This window comes from Sphaeramia orbicularis, chromosome 1 (genome assembly GCF_902148855.1).
Source record: "Sphaeramia orbicularis chromosome 1, fSphaOr1.1, whole genome shotgun sequence".
Taxonomy (NCBI): Eukaryota; Metazoa; Chordata; class Actinopteri; order Kurtiformes; family Apogonidae; genus Sphaeramia; species Sphaeramia orbicularis.
Window position 1 is genome coordinate 17455679 of NC_043957.1, and position 16471 is coordinate 17472149.

The 16471-nt window shown below is 37.9% G+C and overlaps 1 protein-coding gene across 1 annotated transcript in view; it reads left to right on the forward strand.

Moving 5' to 3' along the window:
• pdgfaa (platelet-derived growth factor alpha polypeptide a) overlaps positions 1 to 15728 on the forward strand; it is a 35834-nt gene extending 20106 nt beyond the window's left edge. The window contains exons 5-6 of the mRNA XM_030122500.1: positions 11017 to 11143; positions 15066 to 15728. Coding sequence (XP_029978360.1) covers positions 11017 to 11143; positions 15066 to 15076 — 138 coding nt within the window. The 3' untranslated portion in view covers positions 15077 to 15728. The remainder of the gene's footprint in view (positions 1 to 11016; positions 11144 to 15065) is intronic.
• The last annotated feature ends 743 nt before the right edge of the window (positions 15729 to 16471 follow it).

Sequence of the window (16471 nt, forward strand, 5' to 3'; positions counted from 1 at the left end):
GTGGTTATTCACATTAAAGGTGGGGTCTGAGATGTTTTCCTGGAGCATTTTTTACTATATTCCTTAAAATCCCCTTCACACCTTGATTACAACTAATTAATTAAATGCTCTAACACAAAAATAAAAAAAAAAATTAGTCACCTGTGGAACGGACAGGACTGAAAAAACACCATCACCATTTTGAGCGCCCACTCAAAATGATTGAACGGTGATATGTCTATCAAACTCAACTGCCATTTGCCCCTCCCACCTTCCCCCCTCTGCGCGTACCCCTCTTTGAGCATGAATCGCGCATTCCCAGAGGCTGGAAGCGCTTGTACAGGAAACGAAGCCAGAACCTGGCTATATTAGTTATATTTGGATGGAAAGTTCACCAGCAAAGTGTTTTGTCACTAACATAAACCACTAGGAAATGTAATGTTAGTCAGGTAGGTCTGAACTGGGGCTGTTCTGGAAGAGCGGGGGTGTTGGAGGAGACTGAATGAGGTATGGATGGATATGCGAGACGGAGCCTCAGCCGGGGCCATAGTCGGTGTTAGAGCCCGAAGCGGGACCGTACGGGACTGGAGCAGGGGACGGAGCCTCAGCCGGTGTTGGAGATGGAGTTGGGGCCGGGGCCGGGGCCGGGGCCGGGGCCGGGGCCGGGGCCGGGGCCGGGGCCGGGGCCGGGGCCGGGGCCGGGGCCGGGCCAGACTGTAGACGGCGTCAGAGCCCAAGCCAGGGCCGGAGCCGGGGACGGAGCAGAGCCTCAGCAGGCGAATTGTTGCTGTGCAGCGCTCGTGAACCCTCGGGAACAAGCATTGCGCGTGCCAGTACTCTGCAGGCATGGCTTCGGAGGGACGTCTGAAGAAAGGGGTTTGGACTTTTCAATTGAGTGTTTTCAAAATGTAGCTTGCTCAAACCGTTTTTCTAAGATCTCATACCCCACCTTTAATAAACCCACATAATTTAACAAAATTGTGCCTTTATTTGATTAGAATAATCAATAATTATTAGATTTCAGTATTCCCCGTCGGTTAACCTATTTTTTTTCAGCGGTTGCACGGCCCATCTCCTACGTTGCCTCCTTCTCTGTCGCTTACGCTGTAATACTTTTAAAAGAACAACGATATCTTCATTCTACGAGCTCGCAAAGACACTGCTCCACGTCGGCCGCTATTTTTGTTCTAAAACAGGAAATGCCTGCCGGAAGATATCGAAGCCATGGAAACAACTCCGTCCAGTGAAGTTTCATCTTTATAACCAGCCAATACCAGCGCTACTGCCACTTTCTGATTTGGAGGGGAAACTACAATAGTTTTTCAAAAAGAGCACATAACGGTATCGTCAGATAACATGTACCTATGTGACACAGAGTTATGTGCGACCATAAATCCATCTTAAAGGTGCACAGGTATTGGATTATAGAGACATGAACTGAACATATATTTACTCTGATGGACTGTTGAATTTATATAACCACTAGAGGGAGTAGTGAGCCACTCTGCCAGTCTCCCATGGTGAGGAAAACTAACCCCATGAGGGCTTTGACCAAGGCATCAGAAAGTGACCAGATGAGATGAGAACCATTACGAAACAACTTCTAAGAAAAGAAGTGATAAAAATAGAAGTCACTGATTGAAGTTTGATGCTGAAATGGCAGCATTTCTTCGACATGTGTGTGTTTGATTCTGAAGCTTACGAAGGTATAAAGTTATTATGGGATGTTATCATCTTTGCTAAATTGCCGTTTGTTGATCCACGGTTCAGACTAAACTGTGACGGTTCTGAGCTTGTTTGTTCGATTCCAAACCGATCATTAGTTCAGCTACTGACAACACAAAGCGGACAGAAAACAGAGGTGATTAGTGGTTTTACTATGGCTAAAAACAGAGCTAAGCTAACAGAGCTATAATGTAAACTATCAGCTGATGCAGCACGTGAAGATTAGCGTCTGTGAGTTTTTTGTTCTTTATACAGTGAGCGATACATTCTGTGGATATATAGTTTTGATTTGTTTGTAATGTTGGTAATTTGTAGGTGCATTCTGGTTTACTGTGGATAGTTTGGAATATAAGTTCTTCATATAACCTCTTTAACGTATTAGACAACAAGCAGAACTGCCCCCAAAAAGCAATATTTAAGTTGTTTCCTTGGCTTGCACTCTCACAGCTTAGTGAAAGTTTCTTGTTGTTTGTCTTTTAGTGGCATAAGTCCAGGACACACTGGAGGTATATGCTGTACACCTGCCAAAAACAATTACTCTCGCTGGCTCACCAATTGTTTGTGTGTGTGTGGTGATTAAGAGTCTGGCAGTGAGTTTGTTCAAGAACATAATAGCTTCCTTTTGATCTCTGCCAGAGCTGGAAATAAGACTCAGTAAAACGCAAGTGGTTCACAGTCACACTGAGCCAACTGGGCACCAGCTCAGGACCTCGGTGTGTCTGTCTGTGTGTGTTTAGACTCAAGAAAAAGGATGTGAAAAACAGTTGAATCCTAGTAACAGCAAGGTGTAAATACAAATGATGCAGATGTCGGCACCTGTGGTTTGTTTCACGCTAAATCTACGGATGATGTGGGAATTAATAATCCATCCATCAAAGACTCGTGCATTTCCTGTGAAATCGATGCTCAGTATTTAATAGCGTCAACACTGCTGTGAAAAACAAAAAAAGTAGGATGTGGGGCAACGACTGCAGCTTGAAACCAAAGCCAATGTGGAAGTATCATAAAGTAAAACCACCTGGATTCCACGGGTGTCGGGTTCGTTCCACCCACTGTGCAGGTTCATGCATTTCACAAGTGGAGCATCAGGTCCAGATATAGACATTTGTACATTACGTTTACATTTATGTATTTGGTAGATGCTTTTTTTCCAAAGCGACTTACAGGGGAAAAACGAAAATAAAACAATAAAATATAAGAATAGATTAAAGACATAAAACAGCTGTGTAATTGAAAACAGTGTAGTACAGAAGAATAAAAAAGCAAAATGATAGACTACTTTATTTTGCGTTTATTTTGCAAGTCTACAAACCAATGGAATATAAAAGCATATAGGCAACTTAGGCAAATACTATTTCTGAATCCGATGCTGCCATTTTGGACGTGAAAAAGAAGAAAGAATCTGTCCGGAGCCATGAAAAAAAAAATCTAAACTCATCTATGTCTTACCGTGAGGAGGCTGTTCTGGAGTAGCCCATTTATGATTAGTTTGTTATTTAACTTTGCTTTTCCATTAAAATAATGGAAAGTTTAGTGCATTTATGAGATGATATGACTATAATATAGAAAACGTTCAAGACTTTTATTGTTTTTAATCTAACATTCTTTAAATGGAGAAAAAAAACCTCCACTTTCATGTTAATAGGCTTACTTTGAAACAGACAAACTATGAACAAATGAAAAAGAAATATATCTTATTGAATTTGGCACAAAAAAAAGAAATACAGCATTGATATACACCTTAGTTGATATGATTAAAAAAAAGATTTTGTCATTATCTCAACCAAAGTGTTTGCACATTTTTGTAGATGGACAATGTAAGAATAGATTTAGGCCTACAGCAGTGTTAAAAAAAATATGGATTCCTTCAGTTAATTTCAAAATGTTCCTTATGTTTTTTGACAAAGCCACAGGGAGCCATAGACAGAGGCTTAAGAGCCACATTTGGCCCAGGAGCAATAGAGGGTATGTACGGGACGTCATCGCTAGAGGAAGTCGCCGTGGTTCCACCCACTGAGTGGCAGAAAGAGGGAGATGAGGGGTAGCGTTGGCTTCAATACTGTCTAAACTTAAGAACAATATTCAATAAAAAATGGGGAAGAGCTGTTGTGCGATTGATTGTATGAACAGGTTTGAAAAGCAGTCGGAGCTATCGTTTTACAGACACCGAAAGACAAAGAAATGAGAAGTAGATAGATCCACAAACCCAGGAAACCAAACCTAGATCTGTGGATCCTGTTTGGTGTCAGGTAGTATTAATTTATGCTGTATTTTTGGGTAAAATCATACCTTAAACTACGTATTGTTTTGGCTAACGTTACTTCGTAGTAAAGCTCTTGGTTTCATGATCAGATCTTTCATGGTTTCTGTCTTCATTTTGTGATTCTGAACCTTGTGCTCCTACATGATTTATAAACTAACTTAAATCAAGGCTAACCTAGTTTTTCAAATACGGAGATACTGGAGAATAAAGCTACGACGCAGTATTAGGGCCACATGAGAAAACTAGAAGCACTCGGAGAGCGCAGACCTCCGCCAAGGCTGATCAGTGCCCCCCCCCCAGTGGGCCCCCCCACCCCCGATCACCACCAAAATGTAATCATTTCTTCCTTATCCCATTTCCAACAAACCCTGAAAATTTCATCCAAATCTGTCCATAACTTTTTGAGTTATGTTGCACACTAACGGACAGACAAACAAACAAACAGACAGACAAACAAACAAACAAACCCTGGCAAAAACATAACCTCCTTGGCGGAGGTAATAAAACCGCTTGTCACTATGGGTATAAAGTCAAAATATCAGTATAAAACCCATAATTTTATGATAATAAAGTCGAATACAAAAAGAATCACAATGTTATGAGAATAAAGTCGTAGTTATTAAAAAAAAATCATAATTTAACAAAAATGCCATTCATTTATGAGATTAAAGTCATCATATTCTGACAATAAAGCCTAATTTTTTTTTATTTTTTATTTTTTTTTCTTTTTCATTAGTGATAGTTAACAAGACAATGTGGACAGAAAAACAACAACAACACATAAACAAAGGGAAACTCAAACAAATAAACAAACAAACCAAAAACAACAACAATGACAGAGTATTGACAAACAACAACAACAACAACGTCATATTACAAAGAAAAATATCATAAATGTAAATAGCAACTAAACCATATAGCTTGGTTAGGGGTGATAGGGAAAAGGGAAAGAGGGGGGTGTAAATGAAAGTGAGAAAGAGAGAGGGGGGAGTGAGGGGGAAAATACTAATTGTTGTAAAAATATTTAATAATACCAGTAGCCTAATTTGCTAGAATTATTGTGGCAGCGGTATCGGCGGAGGCAGTCACAATACTACTAGTTAAATAATTTAATATTTGTAACAATGTATTTGTATCAGTTACTATCTGTTTTGAGTTTCTATGAATCAATTTAAATTAATATGGCTATGGGGGGCCATAAAGCCATAATATTACAAGAATAATGTCCTAATTTAAAAACAGGTGGGAAAAATCTCATAATTTACAAGAATAAAGTCGTACCCTGCTGGTCCACAGCAGTAGTATCTGTGTTGTATAAAGTACTTGATCTGAACTAGACTCAGTAAATCTCTTCAGTACCAGTATATCCTGCATATATTCACTGGGGTCAGTCCACGGTCTACTGTAAATGGACTTTGGATCAGTTGGTTTTCTGCCGAGTTTTGGACCCTGGTTGTCAGTAATGATGAAACCATGTATATTTGTTTCAGGTAAAAATAGCGATGATCCCCTACACCCTGGATGTCCGGATACTCCAGTTCTGTCCACATGTCAATGTTCGTGGACCACTTGTTCTTCGGTAGTTCATACAGATCCATGTCAAGTCCAATTGTCCTTAATTTAATTTAATATTTTACATTGTTCCGGTCTGGCTGTGTTTACTGCTATACTCCGTCATGTTGAGCAGGTTGGTTTTTGCCACTCAATCTGATTTAGAGGGGTGTGGCCCAGGTGGGAAGTGACATATGTGCATACCCTCTATAGATGGCAGAACCCTGTTATAGCACTTCTCCATCTTATGTCCAAATATGGACAATGGTGTCCATACTCTACTGGGTGACGTCACAGTGACTCTGCTCACTAACCCTAACCTTAACCCAGTCTATGGATATGACGGATGAGAAAAGAGAATGTTGGTATGTTTGATTCTCTGTGCTTTAGCCTGATATGTGAGATGAAAGCTTTGGGCCTTGGTCTGCCTGCAGAGGAAATCAAAAATAAAGTCACTCATATGTGGTGAGATCCAGCATTCAGAGGGTGAAGGATCACCAGTGAAACCCACCCTCACATAGCCAGAGGATATGAGGCAGGGAACGAAAGGACAAACAAAGATAACGTTAGCATCTTAATGTTCTCTTGCAAAATCAACTTGGGATTACGGTGGAGGAGGAGGGAGGGGCGGGTTTGTGCCGTGTCAGTGTAACGAGCACATGATGAGGTGAAGGTTGAACGGTTGATTTAAGTTACAACTACTCACCTTCTCAATTGAACTGATGATTTTAGCAGCTGTCTCCACAAAAATCAATATCCAGTGAAGAAATACAACAGTGGGAGGGGTTAATAACTTTATAACTCACCAGTTTAAAAGCTATTAAGCTTTGAATTTATGCATGAGTAAAGGGAAGGTCGTCATGAGTGACAGCTGTCATATATATCTTTTTTTTCCCCCTTTTCTTTTTTTTTTCCTAAACCCGCTACCACCACCCCTCTTCGGGGGACAACTTTGTATTTAATTACAGCTGGTGTTTAAGTAACAATATCCAGCTTCATATTCACATGTTCATCCATTCCTTGCTTGTATACGTAATACATAGAGCAGTGGTTCCCAACCTTTTTTGGCTCATGACCCCATTTTAACATCACAAATTTCTGGCGACCCCAGACATTCAAAACGGAGCCTTGTTTTTTTTTTTTTTTTGCTAAAATTAATTTGTTTTTGATCATGTAATAGTTTGCTATACTATGTTGCAAATAAACGATAATTTTAGATGACATTTAGTCTATATAATGTATATTATTATGGACGGAGGCAGAAAAGCCAGGTGTAGATTACTGTGCAAATTGAAAATTTGATTTTCCTTGGTCAGGATATGTACAGTCAGTCCAGCTTGGATTTACAAGGCTGACAATTAATACTGAACAAACAAGAACTCAAACTATGAATTATGAAAGAGCTGCAGCATCTGAAACTGACCACAATGAACATTTGACAGATAAACAGTACCACAGTGCTTCAGTTTCAGCTTCACAGTTTGTCATGTCTTTTATGGATTGGGATTGTCTCTCTCAACACACAATATTTTTTTTTTTACAAAGTTTTCTTTAAATTATTTCTTACCAATTACTAGAAATTTCAGGTGACCCCATTTGAATTCCAGGCGACCCCACGTGGGGTACCGACCCCAAGGTTGGAAAACACTTACTTAGAGGGCTCATATAGCCCATAGTGTACAGAGACAGGACGAGACAAGACAGTGGGACAAGCCAGACAGGACAAAAACTGATACTGATTACATATTCATCATTATACAGCTGCCCTATATATCTGATATATGACAACTAGCTCTGCTGCTGAGTTGGATTTCTGTTTATTGAATAAAATATTAAGTTACAATAATACAGGTCTCTAAGGATTCTGTTGTAAGTTTACTAGTAGTGACGTATAATACTTTTTTGCCTTTACCAACTATGCACCAAAGTTATGGAATACAATTCCAAAAGACATTAGAGAAGCCAGTTCACTCAATATATTTAAAACCAAATTAAAAACATTTTTATTCTCATTAGCCTTTGAAAGGAGATAAAAATGGGGTCACAATTCAGGAACCAGGAATGTGCGGTTTTTCATTTTTATTTTATTTTATTGTATTTCTGTTTTTATTTTTTATTTTACTGTATTTCAAATTTCATCTTATTTCTTGCACTTCAAAAATTCTATGTATAATCAAATATTTTAATGTGCGCTGCTTTTATTTTTATTTTATTGTATTTCTCTCACATTTCATCTTATTTCTTGCACTTCAAAAATTCTATGCATAATCAAATATTTTAATGTGCGCTGTTTTTATATTTATTTTTATTTTATTGTATTTCTAATCAAATCTAAATGTATTTTAATATTGTATTTTTTTTTTTCAATCAATGTGAAGCACTTTGGGCTACAATTTCTGTATGAAAGGTGCTATACAAATAAAGTTTATTATTATCATTATTATTATAATACCTGGCCTGTTAGTGTAACATATCTATATCAGCTAATGTTAGCATTCATTAGCTCCGCCAAGGAACGGCAGAGGTTATGTTTACATCTGGGTTTGTCTGTTTGTTTGTCTGTTTGTCTGTTACCAAGATAACTCAAAAAGTTATGGACGGATTTGGATAAAATTTTCAGGAAATGTTGATACTGGCACAAGGAACAGATGATTACATTTTGGTGGTGATCACTGATGTTTAACATTTGAAGACCCTGGTGCTAAAAGTATTGAAGTCACAAAAAAAAGTATGTTAAAAGTATTTAAAGGGTGGACTTAGTTAAACAAATTCAACATGTTTATGCTCAACTTGAATTGTCCAAAAATGTGACCTCAGTATTTTTAGCACCACAGTCTATATTTGTCAAAGAGGTTGGTGTTTTTATTAAGTTAAACTATTTAAAAAACGCTATCTTTAAATTCAAAAATAAGAGATTTAAATGTAATCTCTAAATTTCTATTTTCTCATTTTAATCATAGTTAAAAACTTAAACTCTGATCTGATTTTAAATAAGCTTTGGTGATGCAATCCAGCCTATGTGTACTATTTAATACATGTAGCCTATATTTAGTTTGTTTTTCATATCATTCTATTTTCTGTAAATTAAATCAGGTCATGTCTTTAACACTTTTAATGCTGGTTTTAACGGTGTTGACAGGCTTAGACTTTTCTACTTGTTAATCAAACCACATTGTAGCTAACGTTTACAAACTGGATCCATTCATTCATCTTCTCCGGTACCACTGCAGCATCAAACCTGGTGTGATACAGATTTGTCATCTACAGAAGGGTTTTCAGGCTGCAGGTTGGTTAGTCTTTAATGATAGCGCTCATGTCATCTTCTGACCCCATGGACTGTGTACTGTACATCCATCTCTTCATTTCTGTTCCTTCTACAATCCAAGAATTCCCACCTTCGCTGATCTTTGCTAGGTAAATTTATCTAGGGACCATTTACTGTACGTCTCCTCCAAAAGTACATTTGGTAAATGAAGCAGAACATTATAAGTGATGCTTTGTGGGAGTTTGAGTTCACACTTTTCACAGCCTGTGATGAAAGGTATGCTGTGGCCGGATGGCTGCTCTAACTCACCTCAGCTGAACCTCCTGAGCTGCTGTTGTTGTGAGTCTAAGCTCGGCAGCTCTGAGTTTGTTCAGACATGAACCTGAGACGCTTGTGCAATCAAACCTGGAGCTCCACTCTGGCTTGGTTTCATCAGTGTGTAGTGTACCTGTGTGTACGCTTGTGCTTGTGTGTACACTTGTGCACATCATAGTTTTTTCTTTACAGTATGCTGGTATGTGGATGTATCTGACGGTGGATCTCTAACCAGGCTCACACATTTCAGCTTTATCAGCGAGTGTAACGAGAGTTTATTTAAAACAGGACATGCATCACTTACTGTAACTTCAGCTAAATCCATCCAAGAAACAAGAGTAGACACACCTGTGTGTTTACACAGCTACAGCTCATGCAACACAGTTGTTGCTTCTGTACATTTTTGCAAAACCCCAGAGATGTATAGTTTTGGCATTTAAAAACCCAGTGAATGTCAAACAAAAGGGGATGAAAACTTCTTCATTACTTTCTAAAGTGTTATTTTCCTCTTTCAGTCACTGCTGGTGTATGTGTCTTAACCCTATATTGCCAAACGTATCATATTTGATACATGAATTTTGAAGCCCTCTACATGATCAGTGTGATATATTTTTTCTTGAAAAACCTGATGTCAACAATTAGATACATGCAATACACAGATAATTCACCAGGGGGGAGGAATTCATTCACCAGAGGCCTTTCCAGTGACACTACAAGATTTTTTTTTACCTCCACCAAGGAACGGCAGAGGTTTTGTTTTCATCTGGGTTTGTTTGTCTGTTTATTTGTCTGTTAGCAAGATAAGTCAAAAAGTTATTGACAGATTTTGATTAAATTTGCAGGAAATGTTGAGACTCATAAAAGGAACAAATTATTAAATTTTGGTGGTGATCGGAGGGGGGGGGGGCTACTGATCTGTGCTCTCCGAGTGCTTTTCTAGTTATTAATGAGGAAGGAGGCAGAACTTTGACAATTTTGGAAAGGAATTACTAATTTGTTTGACATGTTTGTGTTATATTATGTTTTTGTTTGTTCAAAAATAATAATATTTGAGCATTGAGACCCGATGTATCAAATATGATACAAAATTGAAACTCATAAATGGAAATTGATATTTGAAAAAAAGAAGTATTGGATTGTTCAGAGGGATCAATAAAGGCTCCAGTTTCAAAGAATTGGAATTTTCTGTCAATGATTTAATGGTTCAGGCTTTACAGGGTGAGTGTCACTAAAGCTATAATACCAAGTGTCATATGGGAGCTTTGCAAGTTCCATATGTTCCTGTTCTGTGAACTGAAAAGCTAGAGGGTTTTGCTAGTGTATAGGTTTGATAATAACATGTGTCTACATAGTTTTATGTATTTATTGTGTTTCTATGTATGTCTACTTAACATTTTTCCGGTTAGGTTTAGCTACTGACAGCTCTTTGTTATGTTTAGGGAAATATACCATACGGAAGCTCCAATGATATGACTTTTTTTTGTTCCTTTTTGTAAACTAAAAACTTTTATTGCATGACCAAATTTACCTATAGGGATGTAAACTTCAGTGTCTGATCTTGGTTTGTCAATCCACCCTCCACCTCACCTACTTGCTGTGTACTGAAGAAAGTAAAAACACAACAATGACATAAAAAAAAACAAAAACAAAAAGAGAAATTACATTTATACATACGTTTGTTGTTTGTATATATGTTTTATCGGTTGGTTCGGTTCAAGTGGAATTTCCAAGTAAAATTTTTAATCAAAACTTGTTGCATGTAGTATGATGAATGTACTGTATTTGGTCATTTTCCTGCTTTTCATGTCTGTAAATCAGAGCATTTTCTTGGCTGCTGAACTAAAATGAAACCTTTCCCTCAGCCGTTCTTCTTTGCGTGGAGACGAATCCTTATCTTTTTCCTTCTGTGATTCTCCAGGTGGCGAAGGTGGAGTACGTGAGGCGGCGGCCGAAGCTGAGGGAGGTGCAGGTGAGGCTGGAGGATCACCTGGAATGCATGTGCACCAACAAACGCCACCTCAGCCCGAGCTTCGACACAGACAATGGTGAGCATCCGGCTGTGTGTGGGTGTGTTTGGCTCATTTCTCATGTAAAGGCTCCTCCTGCCTGAATGTGTCAGAGAAGGAGCTGATAACAGATCTCAAGTATTTACTGTTTTTCCTCTTAAATTACCCCACTATCTAGAGGCAATCCGCACACACACAAAACACACACACCCTCCTTTTCTTAAAGTCCCTACAGCTTTGATTTGCTAATGAGGGACTGCTTTGGTGTAGCTCTGGGGATTGAACTCTATATTTTGTTGACTTATGTACTTATATCATACATAGATGGAAAAAAGTTTTTGTTCACCCCACACATTTGTGATATATTGCATTTAGACTCACTCTGAAGTCACTGAACTCTGCTAAGTATTGTTCCATTCTCCAAACCCATATGCTCCCTTCTGCACATGCTCTGTTCCATCAAAGTCAAAACAGGATGTTTCAGCAAAATAATGAAACTCATCCAGGATATGACATGTGGAAACTGTTATGAAGTGAGTTTAGTTATTTCTTTCTTGTTAACAACAAACAAAAAAGACCATCATTTGCATTTGATTGTGTCTATCTGATGCAGCCACACCTTTAGAAACACAGAAAAGATTTTTTCACAAATATTTTAGGATAATATTTGAGATTGTGTAAAATTTTAAAGGTGTCTGGAAACTTTTTTCCACTACTGTATGAATTGTTTTAGTGATGTTCTGATGCACAGAAACTTGTAACGTAAGTCATTTGCTCATCTGTAGCCACATTTACCAAGTTAACATTAACATTTGGTGTGGCTATTTAACTAGAATCTGTAGCGATGAAATTTTACTATTGCAACTGTTTTTATTGAAATTCGTCCAGTGGAAGATAATACAGTGAATTTCATAGCACTTTAAAGTCTATTTAATTCTATTTTTGTGTGTACCTGAATCTTTGTACGAATTAGGAAAGAGGTGAGAAAGTAAAAGTGTGATTTCTTTCATACTGAAGGGTGTTCGTAGTTGGAGCTAGGTTGTATTTGTTGGCCAAAGGAAATGAGTTATGTCACTAACAGAACCTGGCGAGGCTTTCTGGTTGTTAAGTCTGATATTACCGAGCTGCAGAACTCACCTTTGGGTCAAAAAAGCTAACTTATTTGAACTAAAATACAGTGATTACTTTCAATAGTGTTTTACTTGCAGCAGATCATGATTTTAAGTGTACCATGTGACCAGAAGAAGACAACCCCGGATGTAACCTCATGCACATGCTCACTGCATTCTTCTGTGATTTTAATATGTCCTGTGGCTTTGTCTGTGTTTGTGTACAGCACCACATATAGGTGTGTCGTATGTTTTACACCATTTTAACTCAGTCTCCTCGTTTCCACCTGGATGTAGATATTCCTTGGAACGGTACACGTGTGGACACGAAACTTTTAGAATCTGCAAAAGAAAAATACCAAGAGTATTGTTGTATAACTGGTACCCTAGCCTTTTCCTGTGCCTGGATAGGCGCATGGCATGTGCAATGCTTATTGTAACAGTACTGTGTCAGCAGCGGGACAGGTTACCAGTCTACACAGGATAGAACGAGGGCGCTATACTGTGGCAATAGACACTTTGTTTTAATTAAGTAAATACACTGTTGGCCATAAAGTTGGAATAATTTAGCTTTTTTAAAAATTATTATTATTTATTGGACACATAGACATTCAACATACAGACTTAGACTGTAAATACCCAAAAGACAACAAAATGAAGTATCACATCAGATATATTCATACCAACAAATTTACAAACAGACAAAACAAAAAAACAAAAGATTGATATGAATGAATAATGTAGTTTTCAGACACTTTCCTCTTTTTATTCCTATTTCTACACATTAGTGATCACCTTCGACCAGGAGCAATGATTACGTACTGAGTTCCAGTTACACTTTACTTATCAGGAATAAATGACACTATCACAATATTTCATGAGAAGAGATGCAAATATTTTATTCCAACTTTATGGGCAACAGTCTACAACACACACAGATAATAATGGAAATGGTGGAATAAAAGTGTAAATAATAGGATGTTTTATAAAAATTTAAGAGGGTAAAATCATGTAAAGACACACAAAAAAGTCACGGTTCCAGCTTTGAAAATGTGTATATTTTTGTTTTTCTATTATCTAATTTAGGCTAAATGTCAGAGGTAAAGTAAAGTGGACACTCACCAAACTGACCTCTTTATGTTAAATAGACATTTAGTCAATAATTATACGTGTTACGAGTTTTAGTGAGCAGCGGCTTTACTACTATTTTGTGAAATAATACAGTAATGCAGATGTAGTAAGATGCTAATTAGCATGCTACCAGTAAGAGGCAAGACAAGGCAGATTTATTTGAAAAGTACAATTCATACACAGGGCAATTCACAGAGCTTTACAAAAATGGAAAAGAGACAGGTTAAAAACACATAATTACAATTAAAAAATAATACTGGGTTACAAAAAAATGTTTTTTGCAAGTTGTCTAGGTTTTTTCAACTGAATTAGGACCATTTTGCACCGCTAAATCCAAAAATGACATCTGTTTTTCTCACTCAGGTCAGGTTTTTTTGCTAATTTGATTTTGAAAAATTTGATCTTCGCACAAAATTGATTACATTTTTGTGACTTTATCAGTCGATTTTTTTATATAGTTCTCACCCAAAATACAGTCTACTCTCGTTATACCGCCAACTTCCGTTCACGGCCAAATTGGCGGTATAGCGAAAATGGCGTTACAACGGGTTGCGTCCATAATGTGCATGTCTTTACTATATGATGTCTATGCTGTCTCCGTTAACCCGTTCTAATTGCGTTTCTAAATAAACCTTGATTCTGTTATGTTGTAAGGGATCATTTAAAGTGGGGAAACATTTTAAGCATTATTATACCGTGTCGGGAAATGACACCCCATCATCTTGAGGCTTTGGCTTAATCCCACGTCCTCTTCCCGACATCCTGACCTACTGAGTGTTCTGCGATAAATGAACGGTGGCCGTTCCGTAGACCTACTCGTAGCTTGTCGCGATCAGCGTCTGGCGCGTTTGTTTCAGTGTATTGTTAAAATTTATGTGTACTCGATGGCAATCACGCTGGCGGTATAACGGTCGGGAAATCAATGGTATAAGTGTTGTTTGTGCATGGAACTGGGCTGGCGGATGGCGATAGGCGGAAATGGCGGTAGCTAATGGAATAATGCATTGGGGATTTTTGTGCAATGGTTTTGGTCGGCGGTGAGCGAAAATGGCGGTATAACAGCGGGCGGTTTAACGAGAGTAGACTGTAGGTTTTAAGAGAAAAAAAAATCATTTTCTAACAGGATTCCTGTTAGGTACAATGGTGTATTCACCGCAGATGTAGCAGAATACGTCAGGCTTATTTTTGCAAGATCTTCTAGTCGAAGCCATTTCATTCACCTGTAATATTAAAAAAAACATTAATCATAAATTGGCAAAAGTAAAATCTTCAGAACTCGTTTATTGCAAGAAATATGAAAGAATTTTGTATCATATGATGTGAAAATGCCCATAAATGTAAGCAAAAATGTTAAAAAGCCAATATGTACCATAGTTCAGAAAGTTGACCTGATTGAGTAAAATTAATGTGATTTTTGGATTCAGCACACCAAAATTATCCTAAATCAGCTCAAAAAACTTAAACAATAAATTTGCTGTTGACCAGTGTAATTAATAAAACATAAAAAATAATCAATTAAAACAAAGTAAAAGAGGAGAGTGCAGATAGAACCCTGTCAGTTGTTCTATGCACAGTTGAACGGAGCCATTTTCAGCCTGGACTTCAACATTGTCAGAGTAGAGGCCTGTCTCACATATTTACAACTAATGGACCAATTGCAGATGTGTGATGAAGCAACTAATCAGAGAAATCAACATTGTTTGTCTGTTTTTTCCCATCAGGCATCAGGTGAAGAGTGATGACCAGAAGGGGGAGTGGCGAAGAGAACGATGAGGACGGTCTGAAGTCATACAAGTGTCGAGCGCCTTTAGCGTCCGACACAACACATTACTGCTGAAGGAGGAGGTGATGAATGTTACTGCTTATCTTTTGACAAGTTTGGGAGTTTTAATGGAGCACATCTGACTCACGGACCTCAAATATTTTCCGAATCGTCTGCAAAAAGACAAATAAAACTGAAGCGCTGAGACCGACGAGCGTTCTGATGGTTTCCTCACCGCAGTTCATGGATGGAGAAAAGAGGCAGTTGGATGACAAAACGCAGACATGTGGTGGATTGTGGGACATCAGAGGACTTATTGTCTCGATCTTGTTCCTTCTGCGGAACATAAACCGCTCAGTGTCTTGGATTATGAACTGGGTAGAATCCTTTCTAGAAACTCTGACTGGGATTAGGTTTTTGCATTTCAAGATTTACTCTCCTCAGCAAAAGACTCATGCACATGCACATACTGCATATCCTCTTATTTTTATAACCTCTCATTTTCTATCACTATCTGTTTCTATTTCTGGTATGTAATCCACAAAAAAAAAAAAAAAAAAAAAAAACGGAGGTAAAACATCCTCCTGACATGTTACTGTTACTAATAAACTATTTATATGTACGCAAAGTGAACGTGGTGATCTTACAGACTTTACTAGTTCATGACAAAATATTTCAGTCAGAATTTCCGCTAAAACTGAAAGCAGATCCAAACATCCTAGTGTGTGAAGGAGATCATGTGCAGGAGCATTTTACCAAAGCGAACCACTGCAAATTTGTCATTCGTCTCACATGCGAATAAATAAAAAGAAGTGGGAGCAAAGTGGTATTCTGTGGAAGCAGTGGAATGACTAACTGCTAACAGGTGAGGTTTCACTGCTGTTACAGACTCACTGCTGTTTTTTCCAAACTCAGGTTGAGGAAATGACAATTGTTTTTGGAGGTGACCTCATCCCATGACCGGCTGGACGATTTGGAGGAGTGATCTCATATCAAAACACCACACATCCGTCTCATTTAGCGTCACCCGTCTCACTTAGCGTCTGTTCTCATTAGTGTGTGCATGAGTTTGACACTTTCTCACCATAAACAGACTCGAACACAGACTTTCCTCCATCGCTGCTGGTCAAATTACATGCAACAAGAAACAATAGACACTGTTTAATCCGTGTATCATTTGTTCGTCTGTTTTTCAATTTAAAACCAAAAATTAAAAAAGAAAAAAAAAACGAGTCTGAATTAACGAGATACTGTTTTCTGAAAAAAATTAAATTCGGCTCTGTTTTTCTGAATTAACCAGATAATTTTCTCGTTAATTCAGAAAAACAGAGCCAAATTTAATTTTTTTTGTGTGGCTGCAATATG